This window comes from Anguilla rostrata, chromosome 4 (genome assembly GCF_018555375.3).
Source record: "Anguilla rostrata isolate EN2019 chromosome 4, ASM1855537v3, whole genome shotgun sequence".
NCBI classification, from domain to species: Eukaryota; Metazoa; Chordata; class Actinopteri; order Anguilliformes; family Anguillidae; genus Anguilla; species Anguilla rostrata.
This window is the reverse complement of record NC_057936.1, coordinates 40,842,274-40,862,552: the sequence shown is the minus strand read 5'-3', so window position 1 is coordinate 40,862,552 and position 20,279 is coordinate 40,842,274. Positions and strand designations below refer to the sequence as shown.

At 42.7% G+C, this 20,279-nt stretch overlaps 1 protein-coding gene across 8 annotated transcripts in view; it reads right to left on the bottom strand.

Moving 5' to 3' along the window:
- LOC135253400 (disco-interacting protein 2 homolog C-like) overlaps nucleotides 1-20,279 on the bottom strand; it is a 168,927-nt gene that overhangs the window by 33,586 nt on the left and 115,062 nt on the right. For 4 of the 8 annotated variants that reach the window (XM_064332661.1, XM_064332653.1, XM_064332655.1 and 1 more), the window contains exons 14-24: nucleotides 18,750-18,852; nucleotides 18,493-18,557; nucleotides 16,236-16,329; nucleotides 14,882-15,001; nucleotides 12,979-13,093; nucleotides 11,084-11,223; nucleotides 10,333-10,469; nucleotides 9,675-9,883; nucleotides 9,050-9,164; nucleotides 8,081-8,282; nucleotides 3,081-3,190 (exon numbers count right to left, since the gene is read on the bottom strand). In XM_064332661.1, the coding sequence (XP_064188731.1) occupies nucleotides 3,081-3,190; nucleotides 8,081-8,282; nucleotides 9,050-9,164; nucleotides 9,675-9,883; nucleotides 10,333-10,469; nucleotides 11,084-11,223; nucleotides 12,979-13,093; nucleotides 14,882-15,001; nucleotides 16,236-16,329; nucleotides 18,493-18,557; nucleotides 18,750-18,852 (1,410 nt within the window). The remainder of the gene's footprint in view (nucleotides 1-3,080; nucleotides 3,191-8,080; nucleotides 8,283-9,049; nucleotides 9,165-9,674; nucleotides 9,884-10,332; nucleotides 10,470-11,083; nucleotides 11,224-12,978; nucleotides 13,094-14,881; nucleotides 15,002-16,235; nucleotides 16,330-18,492; nucleotides 18,558-18,749; nucleotides 18,853-20,279) is intronic. The other 4 variants (XM_064332654.1, XM_064332656.1, XM_064332659.1 and 1 more) reach the window with 1 other exon arrangement.

Below are 20,279 nucleotides of genomic sequence, written 5' to 3'. Positions count from 1 at the left end.
ACAAATACACTTGACTATTTACCATTTCATTTTAGCGAGGGATTTGGAATCCAAAAAAAGAAAAGACAAAACCATTATTTAGTTTAAATTAATCAGGGAACAAATTTGTTTTTAGTTAGTTATTGGTTATTATTAGTTTGTATAAACAATTAATTTTACGTTATAATAAGGCGTATCATCACTTAGTATGTGAACCACGTGGCTCAAATGTACCACATGCATCACCGTTTCCGCCTCCCTTGCTATTGGTCGCTCGACCGGTTCTCTTTCTACTCCATTTCATACTGTTGCATGTGATCACTTTCCTTCGCTTTTCTCTGACATGCTCTCCGAAGGTCTGAGAGTCACATTTCTGGATTAAAAACTCTACATGATTTAAAAATCGGCTGAAGTTGGTTATTCTTTTAAAGAAGAAAAGGTCCGTTCCTCAGATAGATCAGTGGCAGCAATGATGATGGGAGCTCCTGATCAGCGCACTGCTGCAGAGGACCAAGATCGCTTTCACAGGTGGTCGTTTACTCCCTTCTCTCTGTGCTCTGGGTCTGGGAGGCGGTTAGAATCGGTTCCTATTTCTTTGTTCTCCAAATTTAAAATAAATGTTTGCTTGCAAGAAAAAGGAGAAAATCCAGAACTGCTGAGTAACGGGATGTAAGTCGGAGAGCGATTGAGGACCATGAAGCCTCGCTCACTCATCATTTCCCTGTAATTCCCACCGACCACCAGAGGGTGCTATTGGCAAGGTGGCAGGCCAGTTTTTACAACTCCCCTGATACCAAGGGCACATAGCACATTTCTCTGATTAAAAATAAAATAAATCAGTCTAACGTTTGTACTTGCTCAAAGAGCCTCCCGAGCTCTGGCGTTAGAAGCCCCCTGAGTGTGATAAGTCACTCTCCCAAGGGTAAGGTGCTGTGTGGTGTTGGGCACACGTTGTGTGATGTGCTGGCTCTCCCCGAGAGTGATGACCAGACGTGACATCGTTTTGACAACATGCAAATGAGCCTTTGGTCACGCCGATCCCGTGACGCGGAGGCATGAGAGAGCCGCCGCGCAAAATAAGATTATCCCCTCCGCCTGCAAATGACATTTGAGGACCAGCTGGGGACTTCACCAGCCTAAAAACCGCTGCTCTGTCCTCCCTGAGCCTGACTGTTGTCCGTGGCTGGAGTCACGATGTGGCTGTGGGTCCTCCTTTCCTGCGGAGGGAGCTCTGCGCCTTTGCGATGCTGAAAGTTTACACTGCACATAGGTCACAGTTCACAGGCAGCATGGAAGCAAGGTGAAAATGTCACCTAATTTCCTAATTTGCACACAGATGAGCACTGCATTCTGGAGGCCCACCTGTAAGCTCAGTTCAAGAATGTTCCTGTTTACTGTCAGTGTCATAAGCTTGCTCATTTCTATGTGTTATAAATGTTGTGTATTTGCTCTTCTCTATATTTGACTCTTGCAAAATCGCCATTGTCACATTCATCATCATCATCATCATCATGGTAGTCCACTCACACAACGGGCCAGTGTAGAAATGCAGTAATGCTGGACAGACTGATACAGAGAGAGTCAATGGAATGATGTGCTGCAGAACATGAAGAGCGGTCAGCATTGCTCTTCATGAACAAACTGAAACATTGAATGGTGGCACATGGGGAGCAAGATGAACTCAGGAGCTCATAAAAAGCCTGACGTACTGCAAACCATTCAGCTAATGCCTCCCTAACTTGTGCAGCTTTCTATAAAACACTACAGCCCGTCAGATAGCTCTGCATATGAACCTATACTGCAATAAATCTGTGGTTCTCTGTTCTGCCTCTGAAGGGGCGTACAGGTTACCCCTGTTGCCGTGGGGCCGATGTGACTTCCAGAGAAGAAGGATGAAATTTCTCATCTGGATAAACTCACTCAAACAAACAAAGCATGCAAACAATGATCAGACTACCGTCAGAGCATGGGGAAAGGAGAAATACTTGTATGCATAATCATTGTCATTAAAAAAAAAAATCAGCTTTGAAATAAATTGTATCTAACAAAAACCTCTATATTTTGTGGATACATATTTGTACGCTTTTGCCTTTTAAACTCGATAGTGAAAGGTGAATTATAAACTAATTTTATCTGATGTTACAGAGCTGAGTGAACAGTGGTGAACTGTCTGGGCTAAGCTCCTGGTAGCAGATTTGTAATCACCACAGTAAGATTTGTAAGACTCCACCATTTGTTGGAAGAAGTCAATTTTTCTATCTCTTTAATGAGAAGCAAATGATACTCAAAGGAAGTAATTCAGACTCACTCAGTCCTTCTGCCTGTTTTCTTACTCCATCACATCTATGTGTCTGTCTGTTACCAGGGCCCTGTTTCACAAAGCAAAATTACTGAGTTAGCAGGATAACTGTACTGAATAAAACCTGGAACCCTCCCAAATCTGGAACATGGACTGAAGTAAAATGAGCTATTCCAGGTTTTACTCAGCGCAGTTATCCAGCTAACTCAGTAATCCTGCTTTGTGAAATAGGTCCCGGTTCTTCCGGTGTATTTGTGACAAAGAGGTTTAACGACAGTTTTGGATGAAGCTTGGGTAAATTGCTGGCAGCTGTATGGGTGGAAGAAGAAAAGAGCACAGTTTTAGAAAGCGCTCTCCTCACACTCCTCTGTGCCAAGTATGACTGCTTCAGAGACGGCAAAATGAAAACCTGGACTGACAGTGATGCGGAGCCACGCAGGTAAGAGGGTGACACAGTCAGAATAAAGCCAGGTACCACTGTCATTTCTTTATGAGAGGAGCCAGCTTCACGCTTTCAACTGTGCGGGATGGAGAAGGGAACGGTGCGTTTGCACGCATGTGTGTGCGTGTGCATGAGTTGACGTATGTTAAGGTGTGCATTTTCTTGGCAGAATTTATGTATGTGTGTGGGTGACAGTGAAAGTGTGTGTATTTAGGCATGGGTTTGTGATAGATAACATGAAGAGGGGATCTGTGTGTGTGTGCCTGTGTGTGAGAGTGAGAGAGAGAAAGTGAGAGAGAGAAAGACAGAAATGGAGGTGGCAGGGGGATGAAAATGAGGCCCATGGTGCCACACACACACCATTCTTGCCTGATCATTGTCTTCGATTTGGCCCAGATCCCGACCACTGGCCTGGGCAATCCTCTTCCCCGAAACCAGGTTCCCCACCATCACAGAGGCAGGGCCAATCTCTGAGAAACAGAGCAGACAAACCTCACACACCACACAGGCAGGGTCGCTCCCAGAGATAAAGCAGACAAACCTCACACACCACACAAGCAGGGTTGCTCCCAGAGACAAAGCAGGCAAACCTCACACACCACACAGACAGGGTCGCTCCCAGAGACAAAGCAGACAAACCTCACACACCACACAGGCAGGGTCGCTCCCAGAGACAAAGCAGACAAACCTCACACCACACAGAGGTCGCTCCAGAGCAAGCAGACAACCTCACACACAGGCAGGGTCGCTCCCAGAGACAAAGCAGGCAAACCTCACACACCACACAGGCAGGGTCGCTCCCAGAGACAAAGCAGACAAACCTCACACACCATCAGCAAGCCATCAGGAAACATCAGCTGTCACAGCAGGTGACAGGTCTACTTTTCCCCGACTCCTGGAGGGCTGCAGGCTTTCATTTAAGCTCAGGAATAAACCACCTCATTAAACTCATTTAGACAAATTTGTTCTCAGCTAAATTGGCATTGATTAGACAAGTTTGTCTCCCTCTCAGTTCTGCATGTTTACAGAGCTACAGTGGCAAATGTGACCAGTAAAGTACAGCACAGTACACATAGATGCACAATCACAAGCACACACAGGTACACACGCACACAAAATACTAGGGTTGCATGATGTACAAATACCAACAATACATCATGAAAACATGAGCACAGTACCATGAAAAAGTATTTGCCCCCATCCTGATTTCCTCTATTATTGCATATTTGTCACACTGAATGGTTTCAGTTCTTCAGACAAAATTTTATATTACACAAATGGAAACTGAATAAATACAACACATTTTTTAAATGATATTGTTTATTTAATGAAAAAAGCTGTTTCAAAAGTTGCCATATATCACCCATCTGAAAAATGAATTGCCCCCTTAGTTACTTAATCAACCAATTAACCAAATTTAATTGATAATTACATTCAGCTGATTGAACACAGACACACTTGATTACAGCCATCCCTGTTGAATCTAAACCTCACTCATATTGAACCGTACCATTTCGGTTAAGTAGTCACCACAAAGTTTCTACAAGCACACTATGCCACGATCAAAGGGACTCCACAAACCACAGCGTGAGCCATCAGTCATGGGACTCCACCAAACCACAGTGTGAGCCATCATCTCTAAATGGCAAACACTTGGAACAGTGGTGTATTTTCCCAAGAGTGGCCAGCCAGCCAAAATTTCTCAAAGGGTGCAGCAACAACTCATCCAGGAAGTCACAAAAGATACCAGAAGAACATTCAAAGAACTACAGGTCTCTCTAGCCTCATCTAAGGCCAATGTTCATGACTCCACAATAAGAAAGAGACTGGGCAAAATTGGGATTCATTAGAAAGTAGCAAGGCGGAAACCACTGCTAAGAAAAACAGTGCTTGTCTAACATTTGCAAAAACCCACCTAGATAATATTTTATAAACAGACAAGTTAACTTTTTGGACAACATGGGTGCCATTATTTCTGGCATAAAGCAAATACAGCCTTTCACAGTAATAACACCATACCAACAGTCAAACATGGTAGTGGCAGTATGATGGGGTGTGGATGCTTTGCTGCCTCGGCACCTGGACGATTCGCATTATTGAAGGAACCATAAATTATGCTCTGTACCAGGAAATTCTTAAGGAGAATTAACTGAAGCTGAAGTGTAATTGGGTTATGCAGTAAGACAATAATCCAAAACAAAAAAGCAAGTCCACATCTGAATGGTTGAAAAGAAACAAAATCAAAGTTTTAGAGTGAGCTAGCCAATGTCCTGACTCAAACCCAATAGAGATGCTGTGGCAGGGCCTGAAACAAGCAGCTCATGCTCGAAAACCTACCATTTTGACTGAATTAAAGCCGATCTGCAAAGAAGAGTAGGCTAAATTTCCTCCACAGCGATGAGAAAGACTGATATAAAATAATAGGAAGTGTTCAGTTGCAGTTATTGCTGCTAAAAGTGGTGCAACCAGTTATTAACTTTTAAGGGGGCCATTACTTTTTCACATGGGTGATTGATAACTTTTTCCATTAAACAAAATAATCATTTTTTAAAGTGTTTACTCGGGTTCCCTTAGTCTAATATTACTTTTTGTCTAAAGATCTAAAACCATTTAGTGTGACAAATATGCAGTAATAGAGTAAGGGGGGAAATGCTATTTCACAGCACTGTATGATCTCATAATTTTCAGGAAAACTATGTATCTAACCATTAGAAATAGTGAAATCATAAGTACTGGTGCAAACCAGGGTAGTACCACAAACAGTAGTACTAGACAAAAAAAAAGCCATCCAGTCACTTGCCTTCTCCGGTCACATTCTATGGACGAGAATGGCACACCCAAACCAGTCATAAATCGTTGGAATCAAAATGCAACCTTTTTATGGTTTGTCATCATCTCTGTGAGACAGTTTTTAGGCCTGGTATAGCAGTAAATGTCTTGTCCAGACAAATGCAGCGGTTTTCTCAAAAACCTTTGGAAAGTAGCATAAATTAAACAAATGAAAAAGAAAGAAAAATAGCCCAAGAACTTTTAGTTTTTTCTGGCAAAAAAAACACAAACACAAAAAAAAAAAAAAAACACTGCCACTGTTCATCAGGCTGGCAACTGAAATAAAAACCTCTTCAGCAATTCCACCAAACATGAATCAGCCCTGATCTCAGTACTACTGAAGCCTAGCAAAGATGCAATTCCCATGCCCCAGCTACCACACCCTAACTATTCTCAATAAAGACCTTAAAATCTTCAGTAAAGCATTAGCAAACCTTTACTACTTCCAATATTCCAACAACCACTGGTCATCACCATTTGTCAAAATGATAACACCACTGGAGTCCAAACCCTTAATACAACCCTAAAGATCAGTCTTTATACACATGATTCAGCCTAAACTCAGCAAACTGGAACAAAACCACAGCTGTGTGAAGATAGCAACAAGATTCCAATTCAAATGCCACTGTTTTACTCTCCATAGGTATTATTACTGTATTTATCTAGTTGGCATCAATGACCCTTTCTATACATGCAGCCTTACCACAAAATGTTACAGAACTTCACCTTTTTGAGGCGTGATATGTGATCAAGAATGGTGGTTAACTTTCCAGAAAAGTTTCTCTGGCAATCTGCCGGGTCTAGGCCGAACTAGCAAGTAAGCCAAAATGAAAATCATTTGTTGAGATATGTCCTGGGTATGTCCTGGGTATGCTTCTGGTCCATCCCATCACCAAGTGGTTATCTCATGCAAATTTTAAAACTAAAATTTTACAGAAAAAAAACAAAAACCTGTGGATTAAATTTTAACTCTGCAAAAAGGTAAAATTCAAGAGGTCTAGATACACCAAACGTCTACTACCATACATACAAAATCACCATACATACATTAAATAATGAATTGCCTGCACCCAAACCATATAATTCTCATATAAGACTATAATTCTCCTTGACTTACCATTCCTTAGCAAGACTGTGAAACACTACAATCAAATAACGGGAAAGAGACCCTAGAATCAGCATGATGCGAACGTCTGGACACAAATCTGTATTAATGCTTTTTAAACAAAACTAATTCCGAATAATATAAACCACGTGCCACACATAACCCAGCATAAGATGTATAAAATGGGATTCATAGACTGACACAGGCTCACACTGCACACTGAATATCACAGCTAACTACTTCCATGCTGCCAGGCTCTGTCCACTATCTCATCAGTTCTGGAAGGAAGTTATCAACAAAACATCCCCTTATTTCAATTGCAGAACTGTATCCTCTCTGTCACACTATTTCCTTAAATACTAGACCTGCCTATCCAAAACTCAAATCTCATTCTTATTGATCTATTCCTTATTTGGAAAAGCAGAAACAAACTGTCTGCAATCTTTAAGCCTTTACAGATCATTGGGGAAAAAATGGCCTCTCCAAAACCAAAATCTACAACTGAATTAAATTTGGGCCCCATTTAGAACTTCCCTACATCTGCTGGTGAATTAATGTCTAACACACAAATCTATTTCATATGTTCTACAACTACATGTCACACTATACACAATAGCCTAAACACTCTCTGTCAACACTGACAACGACAAACTACACAAACATCCTTTTGTACTTTTCTCCTTTTCCGTTGCAAGACACATGGGTTGCTGATTTTGATGGACCATCCAATTACTACTACCACTATTATTTACTAAAAGTGTTATTTCATTTATTTTTTCTCATTTGACATTTCTGATTCTCCCCAATTATTTATGAATATTTTTAATATATCGCCTTTTTTTCTTTCCATCCCCACCATTAGATCCGTCTGATCTTTTTTTATATCTGTTTGTGTCTGTCTGCTTGTAGGCCGATGACTGTCCTCCATACATCTGTTAATTGGAGTTTTCAACTTGTTGGGTTCAACATGCAAATCTATGACTTCAAAATGAAAAATTTAAAAAAAGAATGGGTAATGGATCAAAAATAATAAAAAAGTAAATTAAAATAAAGATTTGGCCAAAATTCTGCTGAGGGATCATTGCAATGTAAGAATCATGATTCTCATTACTCGTATCATATTGTAAGCTAAATGATGATATTGTGGCACACAAACACACAAACTCAAACACAAACAATCACACAAACACACACACACACACACACACACACACGTGCAGGCACACACATGCACATACACACACACACACACACACACACACACACACACACACACACACACACGCACACACGCACACACGCACACGCGCACACGCACACACGCACGCACACACACAGACACACACACACACACATACGCACACACGCACACACGCACGCACGTACACACGCACACACACACGCACAGACACACACACACACAAACCTGGCTGTTTCTGTCTGGGTTTGGGCAGGTTGGTGACACAGGTGTGGGGGCACATGAGGACATTGCAGGGGTGCAGGGAGCCTTCAAGGAACAGCTGCTTGGTCTCTGACAGGTGGATGCCCCCCAGAGGGGTCTTGGGGAGGGTGTTGGCAGGGACCAGAGCCAAGCAGAACACACCCACCCCATGGATGCTGTCTATCGCCTGGGAAACGGAAGAAAAGTGTGGCAGGAGAGAAACCAGCTGTTAGTCTGACAGACCACTGAGGGAGGGGTCAGCATGTGGTGGGGGGTTGAGAAAAGTGAGCTACATTTCCACAAAAGTGCAAGCAAACTAAATTTTGAAAACTGCAAACTAAATGTGTAGGGCCAGAAAATGTTCATGAGATTAGGAGGCTACAGCTTATACAATTATGGTGGCATTTCACAGTGAGGTGTACGCACTAGAGTGTAATGAAGCACCAATATTCTTCTTTGACTAATGCTATGATGGTTTTCAGTCCAACTGCAATAAATGTTTGTTAATATATACATGGAGACTCCAGAACTGCACACAAGGTTATAATCAGTATGATGATGTACCCCCGTTAAACACAATATATTCTGACCTTGTGTTGAATTTTCTGAAGGTCGCCACCTTGGCTGAATAACACATTTACTAACATTTATGTGGAATCACTAACCATCAACATCATATATTTTCCAATAACGTAGAAGCTGATTATAACTTATTTAAGCATGTATGAAAACGGTGACTATGTACTAAAGTCTGCTTTATGAATTGTGTAAGAGTTGACGTGTCAATTTATGAACAATTTGAAACAGATGCTGCAGTTTTATGCCGATACAGATGGTGGGCTGCCCAGTCTCTGGTCTCCTAATCACAACAGGAGGACAGCATCAGACTTTGACAACATGTCACAGACCCACAATGAGCAGCTATACCCATAAACCCCGCAGGTGGGTTTATACCTGTAACACACGGCTCATCCACTGAAAGCTGTCCTCCTCAGTGGAGTCCGGCCGCTGCTCCGCCACCACCACAATTCGCTCATCATGGAGCACCGTGATGGAGAACACTGCGATCCTATCAGCATGGAGAGAGGGCGGGGCCACATTTAGGCTCAGGGGCACGGTGGAAAGGAACGAGTAGGCACACAGTGTGCCTGACACCAATCATATATATTGGGTGTTGATATGACAGCCAATCAGTAGCAAGGTCATGCAGCTTTCCTATGATCATGTGTTCCTGTCTATCACATGGAAGCTGTGTGTACATGATGTGTAGCCCTAACACACATACATCAGTGGTAACAAACCCTGTTCCTATAGATCTACCATCCTAAAGGATTTCATTTCAACCCTAATTTGGCAAACCTGACTCTACTAATTAGCAGCTCAACAAGAACTAGCTGTTGCATGAGGTGTGCATTGTTAGAGTTGGAATGAAAACCTACCAGACAGTAGATCTTCAGGAACAGAGTTGGTTACCACAGACATACACAATTGAGATTTCTTCATACACACAAATGTACACACACATACACGCACACAAACATACCCCCCCCCACACACACACACACTTGAATACACACACCTTCCTCTGTACACAAACTTCATGGGCTCCACTGCCAGGGCGGTGGCCACAATGTCATCAGCGTTGTGTCTCCGCCCCCCCACCACCATCAGGCCGTCCATCTTCCCCGCGATGAACACAAGGCCCCCGGGGCCCACGAAGCCCAGCAGGCCTGTCCGCGTGAAGGGGTACTCGCTGATGGGGGCTCCAGAGCTGCTCATGGGGAACACCTGGCACACAAAAAACAGCACAATTACAGCCAACAGCGCTACACCTAACAGCAGCCTCTGCCCCAAACTGAAAACCACACGCCACACTGTCCATACGTAGGACTGTACACGTAGTTTTGGAGGGAGACAGGGAGACACACCACCCCCAATATTTACATACGAGTTCACTGCTATACTAGCTAGCATGCTTGTGAGACCTGATCAACTAGGTGGTCCAGCAGTGCGTCTCCCCAAAAAGGATATGAAACCTATGCCTTTGCGTAGGACGATATATAACATCTGGAAAAGAGATTCTGCTTTTCATTATAACATCTCTAGAGAACGGTATGCAACAGTGCAGAAACAGTTGCTCTGGAAACAAAGAACTCAGCTAGTTGCCCCGGAAACGGAACTCCTCCAGCCTGCAGCCGCCTGAGCTCCAGACCACAGGGGCTCGAGGAGGCACCCACCTCGAAGGTGTTCTTCGTCATGCCCGTGAGCCCGTAGTAGGACGTCCCCGTGGCGACGGAGCACACGCACAACTCTCCCACCTCGTCGGTCCTGCAGAGCAGCGGGACACCGTCCGGCCTCACCACGCACATCAGCGCTGCGGGCACAAAGGCAGTCCAGTCAGCGGGCGGCCGCGCGGTAACACCATCTCCCCCGACGCCGCGGGCGCGCAGTCGGCCATGGGAAAGCGACCGAAGGTGTGGAGCATCACAAGCTAACATTGGAGTTATGCATTCAGCAAATTCTGCCAGATAATGTCTGACCTGTGCGAGCGCTAGCACGGGGAGAAAATAGAACCACGGAATAAGAGGGTGTTTTCTCTCAACAAGAAAGACAATACCCTTTCAAGTTTTCCAGTCAACTTTTTGGCCGCGGCTGCTAAATATGAAATGCCTGAAGGACTAAAGTTGCCCTTTGAGGAACCATGTCTGTAATATCAAATAACAAGTTTAAGGAACCGCGTGTCTCCAGCTCCTGAGCATCAATGCAGGTCAGAAGCTCCTGGGTGCTTCGAAGTGGAATTTCAGCGCATCGCTGCGTAAGGATCAAATTAAATAGAACCTTTCTGAAACTTGTCACACAACGTTAAGGGCAAAACTCTATGAGGATGCAATGCAGCTGCATACTCTGAACGCTGCCCATTGATTGGCCCAGAGTTGCGGAGATGCCCTTGTGACCTCTGGGTACTCTGTGCTGGGCGTTGCTCTGTACCTCCCGGCATCACGGTGCCCACGTCCTGCACCGTCAGCACCGACAGCCGCTCTTCCGAGTCCACCCGGATCACCCCGTGACTCAGGCCCTGCATGGACAGCGCCCCCCGACCTGGTGGCTGGTTACTGTCATCTGTGGGTCTGCAAAAAATATGAAAATGTATAAATAAACATAAGAATCAGTCAGAACAGGTCATCTCATATAACAAGATTTATAATCCCAGAGGGATCAATTTCAGATACAGGCAAGCTCAGCCAGAAAAGAACATCAACAAAAGTAATTAAAATACAATTAAGAAATATAAAACCCAGATGAATCCACTTTAAACCTCTTTCAATACTCAATAAATATGCTGGAATATTACTGTATACTAAAGGGGCTATCAAAATTGTTGATCAAAAATGTAAAATGTTTTCCAATTAAGAAGGAAAAAAAGACATGGAAAGAGTGACAGTTGAGATTTTGTTTTTGAGGGGGTGGGGGATGGGGGGGGGGGGAGTGGTGATGTGGTGACCACAGGACTGCTGCAGAACTGCAACATTACAGAAAGCTGGGCCCAAATGTGGGGAAGGGGGTTTATTACAGGTCTGTTTGTTACATTGCTGAAATAAAATCAAGCAGTAAAATTATGTATTCGCCATTACCTCAGCAAATGACGACGCACCACATTTTTTTGCGTGCAAGGCGACACGCAACTCTAATTAAAATCCCTTTCATTTTACCGACTGTGCCGTACTTTAAATTAAAGACATAACCCCCATCCATAAAAAACACCAACAAAGAGAAAAAAAGAAGAAGAAAGCAGCTTAATGAAACTGAAACATGGCAGTGACTTGGATAATGCAGCTTATCAAAAAGCATTTATCTCCTTGTCTGGTGTTTGAGTCTGGTCACCAAGGGTACACAGCTTGTAAGATGCTATTACCCCAGACCTGGAAAAATATTATTTCTTTGCAAGCGGCTTTAGAAACACTCAAACCGCAACACAGCCCATATTTTTCACATTACATTTTTACTGACCCAAAAAACTTGTTGAAAGTGCATTATAAAGACCAGGCAAACTGTACTGTGCTGTGACTGCTGTGGCGGTATGGGAAGGTGTAGGTATAATTTCAAAAGAGTGTGTTACTGAGTGTGTGTGCGTGTGTGTGGTGTGTGTGTGCATGGTGCATGAGTGTGTGAGAGAGTGTGGTGCATGTGTGTGTGGTGTGTGCATGTGTACATGTGTGCTTGTGTGGTGCGTGTGTGCGTGCCTGCGTGGGTGCGTGCGTGTATGCGTTTGGGGGGGCATGGTTGCCTGATGTGTGCTACACTGGCTGGTATCGTACTGCCCACTAGGTCTTCAACCTGCCAGAACCCACACATGCCATGGCACTTTTGAACATCCTTCACCACCTGCACTGGCCTGCTAAGCTATGGTACAGTCTTTCTACTTAAAATAGATTCAGTCTGCAGGGACCAGTGTGACCTGAAAAGGAGAGCGGTCTGTCCCCCATCTTCACTTTTCAACCTCCACTAGAGATCAAATTTCCTGGTTTTGCTTTTTGTAATATTGTTGCCCCAGTATTGCACATATAGCACAATATCACTGCATGTATTAGTACTGCAATGTGTATGTGTGTATTAGGAATACTAGTGAATATATGAATATTACCTCCAGGTGGTGATTACCAGCCCTTCTTGGGAGCAGACACGAGTGAGAGTTGAGCAGATTGTCTTTTTACTTTGCGCAATCCTGTCTAATGTTACCTCTGGTGGTGATAATTAGTTGTTAGGAGAGAGTGTAACGGCCAGTACTGTGTAGGTTGTGTAATATTTTGTAATAATGTAATGGGTAGTACTGCAGGGAAGCACAGTTGATATTGTGTATACGGCGTAATACTGGGCACTGTTACCTCCGGATGGCGACAGTCAGGGCTTCTGGAGAGCTGGCGCAGGGGCAGATGACCTCTGCTCTCAGGCCTTTGCTCTGGAAGACATTAAGGAAGGCGTCGCAGGACGAGATTGACCCTGGGAGAGAGAGGCGCAGGGTCTGAGAAACAGAGGGCAGACAGAACTAATGCTGCCTCTAACACTTCACCAGCTGCAGGTGGCTGTGGGTGGGTCAGGGAGGGTTGGGGTGGAGCCAAGATAAAGGGAGCCATGACATTGGAGGGGAGGCGCAGGCATGGCAGACCGAGGTGGGGTCAGGAGCAAAGGAGCAGGAGGATTGGTAGGGGAGGGGAGTGAAAGTTTGCCATGGTGGTCCAGGACCTGGACTCCAGTCTGTAATGCTGAAGGCTCAGGCTCCCTGTCACTGTACCCTGACCGTTCCTCACCTGAGTAAAACACTCCGCTGCATTGACACTGTATAAACAAAAGAGCAGCAAACCTCGGAACGCAAGGGTCAGTCTGTCCCAGAATGCACTGCTGATCGCTTAAGCCGATTTCACATGACAAGTGTCTAACACTGCGCTCAATGCCAAGTAAGGCGCTGACTACAGGGGGGAATCGAGTGCCACCAGCAGTTAAAACTTTATGTCGGTATAAGGCTAAATTGAGAACTTGCTTCGCAAAATCGAAAATTCTTGGTTTATCCCAAAATGACCTTCCATGTTCACATCTGCCTGCTTCATACAAAGCTGTTATGTGATTGGATGCCCTACGGAAGTTAGGCACAGCTGGGCATTATTTTTACCTGTGCGCTACACCAGGCTGAACGTTGCTGCCTGTTGGGCATCGACACTGTCCATAGGAACTTAACAATCTGATGCCATGTTGAGCGTTTTGATGCTTGTCATGTTTAAGTGGCTTTAGAAACACACACCCCACCACAATTTTCTGCAAGCGGAAAAATGATTCAGATCGCCGCCTCGGCTTAAGCCCTGGCCGATTCCCCCTCACGCCCCCCCCCACCCCCACAAGTGTCATCCCTGGGGCTGTAGTCATACAGTCTGTGAACAGTCATGGTTCTTTTTAGCAGCAGTCACAAAGGACCTTTTAAATCTAGAAACAGCTGTCTGGCCAAGCCCTTTCTTGTGGAATGTGAAAGAATATGGTTGCGTTCGGTGAAGTGAGAGTCCATAGATTGGGACGGTCGAAAAATGTTGACATGTTCAGCTGTTCATAAGGGAGTGGAGCTGTTTGTCTGAAAACACACTGTCCTCTGACATGGCTAACGACAGGACTTGAGGCCTATGTGCCTGAGAGGTATTTGCTTTGGTGCAGAAGCACAAAGACAGACGTGCGAGAGACAGTACCCTTCAACATTGCACAGTAAAAGGGGAGGGAAGGAAAAAGACAAAGAAATCTGAAAGATTTATGGAAAAGCCGAGACAAAGAAAAGGATGAACAGAAACAGAAAGGAAAGAAGGGAAGACAAAGTGACTCTGCTGCATAAGTGAGCTATGAAGAGACTAAGAGAGAGTAGTGTTGCAGAGATGCAAGCAATAATGAAAAAGGCCTGTGTTCCAGCAGAACTATACAGACATTTTTTTTTTGTTCAATTTCTAAAGTGCTATTTCAAATTATAGCAAAGCAAAATGTGCACTTGCCAAAAAAGTTTTTTTTTTTTTTTAAACTTGAGAGAGACAAACAGAAAAAGAGACAGAGTGAGAGACAGCAAAACAGTCGGACAGAGGCACTGGAAAAAAAAAGGCATAAGCACAGTATGTATTACGTTGTTGATGTCATTATTGTTCATGCAGATCTTATGAAAATGATTGCTATATGGCAATATGGTTATTATGCGCAGTCATGCCAATAAAGCACATTTGAATTTGAATGTGAGGGGAGGGGTAGAAGCTGGGCGGAGCTCACAGGGGTTGGATCCATCTGCGACCACCAGCATGCGGAGGGAGGAGAGGTTGATGTCCCTCTGGTCCCGATGAGCCACCAATGCCCAGTGCATGTCCCGGGACTTCACACAGGCCACTTTCGCTATGGAGGGAGGGGACAGCACAGCCACAATTAGGCAGGCCAGCCAAACAGAACACAGGTTTCAAATTAAAACCTGCATATATTTAAATACGTTCAAAGAAAAACAAATTGCCAGCTCTTTTTAGCTCAAGAAAGCCTTTCAGTCCAGTTCTGTGGTATAAACCTGTTTTATAAAGCACTCTGCCTGTGTGTGCGTGCGTGCAATTGTTTGTACTGTGTTATCGCGTTATTTACTTGGCAGAAACGATATTTCAATGAGAAGTGGCGACATGGTCAGGTGTTCGAGCCGTACTGTCGTATTTAGCCTTTTAGTGGCGACTGGTGAGCTGAAAACGTTCCTTTAGACTAATCATTGACCTCAAACTGTTTTAATTAATTTTCAGTGATTAACAAGCATGCAAACGATCTGACTAATCAATTGGAAAGTGACACACAGCTTCTTCACATTGTGTTAGGGAGATTAAATTATAAATGGGATTTAGAAAAATCCGTTTCACGAAGCAGTGGTGCGGAAACTGCCCCTGATTTTCCTTGAGTATCAATACAATCCACAAAATAGGCTACTCAATAATATCATATATAGCCTACTCTCCCCAAATAGGCAGTTTTAGCGAGTAGCCTAGGCCTTATAGCCTACATTTATTTATATTTGCAGTACGAAATTCTGCACATTTTTAATCAACATCATTTGGGGATACATGCAGTTCTTTCGCCGCACTCGTATTCATGGCAAATATCTGCCATGCGTAGATTGTAAACAATCTTGAAGTGCAGGTTTTGTTTTTGCTGGTTATTCTGAAACCTAACATGGTAGATAACGGACTGGTGTATCTTGTTTGTTAAGTGTAGACTACTTGTTGATTAAAACGGATTTTTAACGGATAGATTGAATTTATGATTTAATCCCCCAAACACGGTATGAAGACGCTGTGTGTTAGGCTACTTGCCATTTGATTAGTCCGATCGTTGGCACGCTTGATAATAAAGGAAAATGAATGAAAACAGGTTGAGATCAATGATTAGTTTAAAGGAAAGTTTTGCACCCCACCAATTTTCAGCTCAGCCGCCGCTGTCTTAATATTGATTTTTAAGAAGTGGCTGGTAAAAAAGGTGAGTGACTGGTAGAAGAAAAAAAAGACACACAAAAAAGTTAATTTTACACCCTGATTGTTTGTGTGTGGGGGGTGATGCAGCTCTGGAAATGGGGGTAAGGGGAGGAGGTCAGAATACTGACCTTTGTACTGGCAGACTTTCTGGATCCAAGAGAGCGGGTTGACCTTCATGAGGGAGTAGGGGATGCAAATGACGTGCATCATGTTCATGACGCTCTGGTGGTGGAAAGCAGGAATTACATTCACATTACACACAGAACTTCAGATCACTGCTACATCCAAATGGTGACCTATAGCCTTTTCAAACTATGCAGCCACAGACTCAACAGATTACTCAGTTCTGTAGTCCCAACAATGGAAGTTCTGTTTCTCAACTATTGTAGCCTAAAAATTCCAATGTGATGCATCTTAAAAATGTATTAATGGGTGTGGCCAAGGACAATGCTGCAGCAATGGGAGATATAGGCACATAGCTCCAGAAACTCCTGTTACCAATCAGAACTGTCTGTTCTTTAGAAGTAGAGAGGATGAAATTAAATGCCAGAGTAGGCAATCTGGACGTATACCCTGTGTGCATATTGTGTGGAACAACATGCACCCAAGATAGGACAAAAAAAGAGCATAACTTCAGTTACCATTGCATTTGTGCATGTGTGGAGTTCATGTACTACATCAGGGATATTCAACTCAGGCCCTCAAGGTCAGTTGCTAGTTTTCATATCCCCCATCTAATCATTGACCTTACGCATCAGGTGTAATTTCTGGCCAGTCAGTGACAGTGACTTAAGTCTTATAATAATAATAATAATAATAATAGAAAAAATAATAATAATAATAATAACTTTATTTGTATAGCCCCTTTCATACAGACTGCAGCTCAAAGTGATTAACAGGAAAAATAAAAACAAAAAGCAAAAACAGGGAAAAGCACATCAATCATAATCAGTTATAGGACTATGGACCATCAGACAGGATACAAATATGTGAGTATTCATGAACTACATAAACTCAAAAATAGGAACAGAAGATCAGAAAAATCAAGAAACTACTGAGTATGAATCTATAAAAAAGACTTTAGACTAAGACTCAGACTGAAGACAGTGGGTGAATGAGAATAACACGTGTATTACTTCAGTCAAAAAGCAAATCGCTAAAAATCTCACATTAAAATGGAAGTGAATGAAACTGTGTAGACCAGAAGCACAGTGAGTGGACTGAGTGTGGACTGGGACGTCCAAGGCTGAAGTGTAACAACTGAAGTGTTTGTTTTTGCTTCTGGGCTGTTATATTTAAAGCTTATCAGAGTGGAACAGTGAGAATTCCAAGAAGAATGAGTACTCCGTATATTACTTAGCCTTCAAGGCACTTAGTACGTATCGTGGTAGCCAGAATGGCTGCATTTACCAAGGCCGAAACGAAGCGACAGCCCTTTTCTAGAACACGTTATTATTACTGGAATAAGCAGCGTTAATTAAAAATAAAACATTCTAATCATCCTAGTGCATGGATGGACCCCACATTCCAGGATTAAATCCCAACCAGGGTGTGTAACTTGGGAGAATATAAATTTGCTCACAACTGCTTGGTACATGTGGTCTGATTTATTTTTTAACACTATATCGGAGGGGCTTAATGGTTCAGCTGTTACCTCACTGCATCCAATGGAATTCCCGGAGTTCCAAGCAACTTCACTAAACTACAAACAGCATTTTCTGAAGTTTGACTTCTTACTATCAAATATTGCTTCAAAAATGAACTTACTCTTGAATTCTACTAATTTTAAGTTAATTTATTTGCATTTATGACACATTTGGATTTTGCATAATGCTGAATATAAACACTAATGTCAGGGCTATAAACTAAGCTCACCCACTTGCCAATGGTGAAAATATTTCAGGGGTTGCAAATAGTGGTGGAAATATTCCAGGGGTTGCAAATAGTTGTGAATTACTAGCCTGCCAGGGGAGTAAATTTTGATCAAAAACTTTGCTCTAGTGTGTGGTGGAAAGACTACCGCTAAATGTTTTTTCCTTATTCAAACCCTTGCCTGGATGTTCAGATCTAAAGATGGAACACAGTTCAGGATGTAAGAGCGGTTGTCTGGTAGTCGGAGGGTTGCCGGTTCGATCTTCCACCCTGGGCGTGTTGAAGTGTCCCTGAGCAAGACACCTAACCCTCCCAACGAGCTGACTGGTACCTTGCATGGCAGCCTTTCACCATTGGTGTGTGAGTGTGTGTGTGAATGGGTGAATGATAGGCATCAATTGTAAAGCGCTTTGGATAAAAGCGCTATATAAATGCAGTTAATTTACCATTTATACATGCATATGCATTAATGAATGTGTAATCAGAGGTTGTCTCCTGAATTTTCAGCCTTACCGTAAGGATCCCATGCCAAAGGCCCACATCTTTCTTAAAGTCTAATACATTCACAATGGTCTCAGCTAAAGGGATGAGACAGAGAAAGAGACAGAGAGAGAAAAACTGCATTTATTACACTCAAAGTGAACAAATTCTGTCATATAGCCTGCACAGATTCTGCACAATATATTTCACTTAAACATTTGAGGCACAATGACCACACTAGTAAAAAATCACCCGCAAACCCCTCCTCCCAACAACCCATGGGGACCCACCTTCTGTGTACCCGCAGGACTGCGTAAGGGCCTGGCAGTGCGTCAGCAGGGCTGTGCGCGTCACAGTCACTCCCAGAACGCTTCCGTCCTTACAGGTTTTATACTGTCCCAAAAACAAGCCACGCCCCACTCGTTAAGACATGTAACTGAGACAACAGGGAGACACAGACTGGCGATTAGATTGAAAGAGAACAGCATTAGCAAAGGATTAGGGCTGTCAAATGGACAAAAAATAATTTTTTATATTATATTTCAAAACTTAAGATTTGCAATAAAACAATGCACATGCGGTAAAAGTGCAGATTCTCAGCTTTTTATTTAAGGATATTTTAACACATTTTGGTTTCACTATGTAGAAACACTTTTTATACATAGACCCCATGTCAGGGTGCCATAATGTTTGGGATAAATGGCTTTACATGTGTTTCTGATTCGTTAGGTATGCACAATTGCGTCTTCAGAAAACGTATACAAAATTTTCAGTATCTAGTCTAGATTCCAGGCTTTTGGCTGCCGTTGTAATCTGTTAATGGAATAAATTGAATAGTTTGTACTTTGTTTTGTCATTCAATAAATGTGAAAAAATTAACAGAATTCTTCTCTACCTAAAGTCTTTTTTTTTTTTTATCAGGTTGTAACAAGAATACTTTCTGATGGCCCTGTATATACGATGATGTTTTTGATCAATATTAAAATGACTTTATATGAAGTCATTCAAAGGCAGACTGCACCATACAGACACAACAATAAAATGAAGAGGAAACAGCTGTGGATGACTGCACCATGCTAGAAGGCTGGATTATCACAAAAAAAACATCCAAAACAGGATCGGAGTAGTTAGTAGTCCCATTCTTGGTGTAGCGTGAGGCTGATCTTACAGAGAGCTGTTTGAATTATATAATACATTTGGTATATTACTTGAGTAATATTGTCAAAGACTACGGAAACTTTTAAACAGGACGATAGGCATAATCCTTACAACTATTTTTCAGCCAGATGCTTTTTAACTGATGTGTTAATTGCTATTCCGATTGCTAATCTAATTGCTATTTCTATTGCTAATAATAATAATAATAATAATAATAATAATAATAATAATAAAAGACTGAAGTATGCCTTACACGGCACTGATTGAAACATTCATTATAGATGTGCAATCCAGACAGATCGATAGCAGAACAAAAAAAAAAAAAAAAACGTGGACCAACTGGACTAATACCTCTGAAATCTCTGTGGTATTGGGCAGTCCAGAAGTAATGACAGATTAATTATTCATTCTGTTTTATCCAGTGTGACTAATGGAGAAAGGGCTCATTCCTACATAGAGACAGGGCTTATCGATTCCTCTCCAGTCACACACGGAAACAGCACAGAAACACATGGCAATTCAAAATGCAGCCAGATAGCCCCACTATCTTCTTTTGTTTTGTATTCGCTATTCAGTCATATTTATTTCTGACGAGTGACATTGAATGGATTTCACATTTAAATGTGGAATCAGTTGAATGGTAGATTCAAGGCTCACTGAAT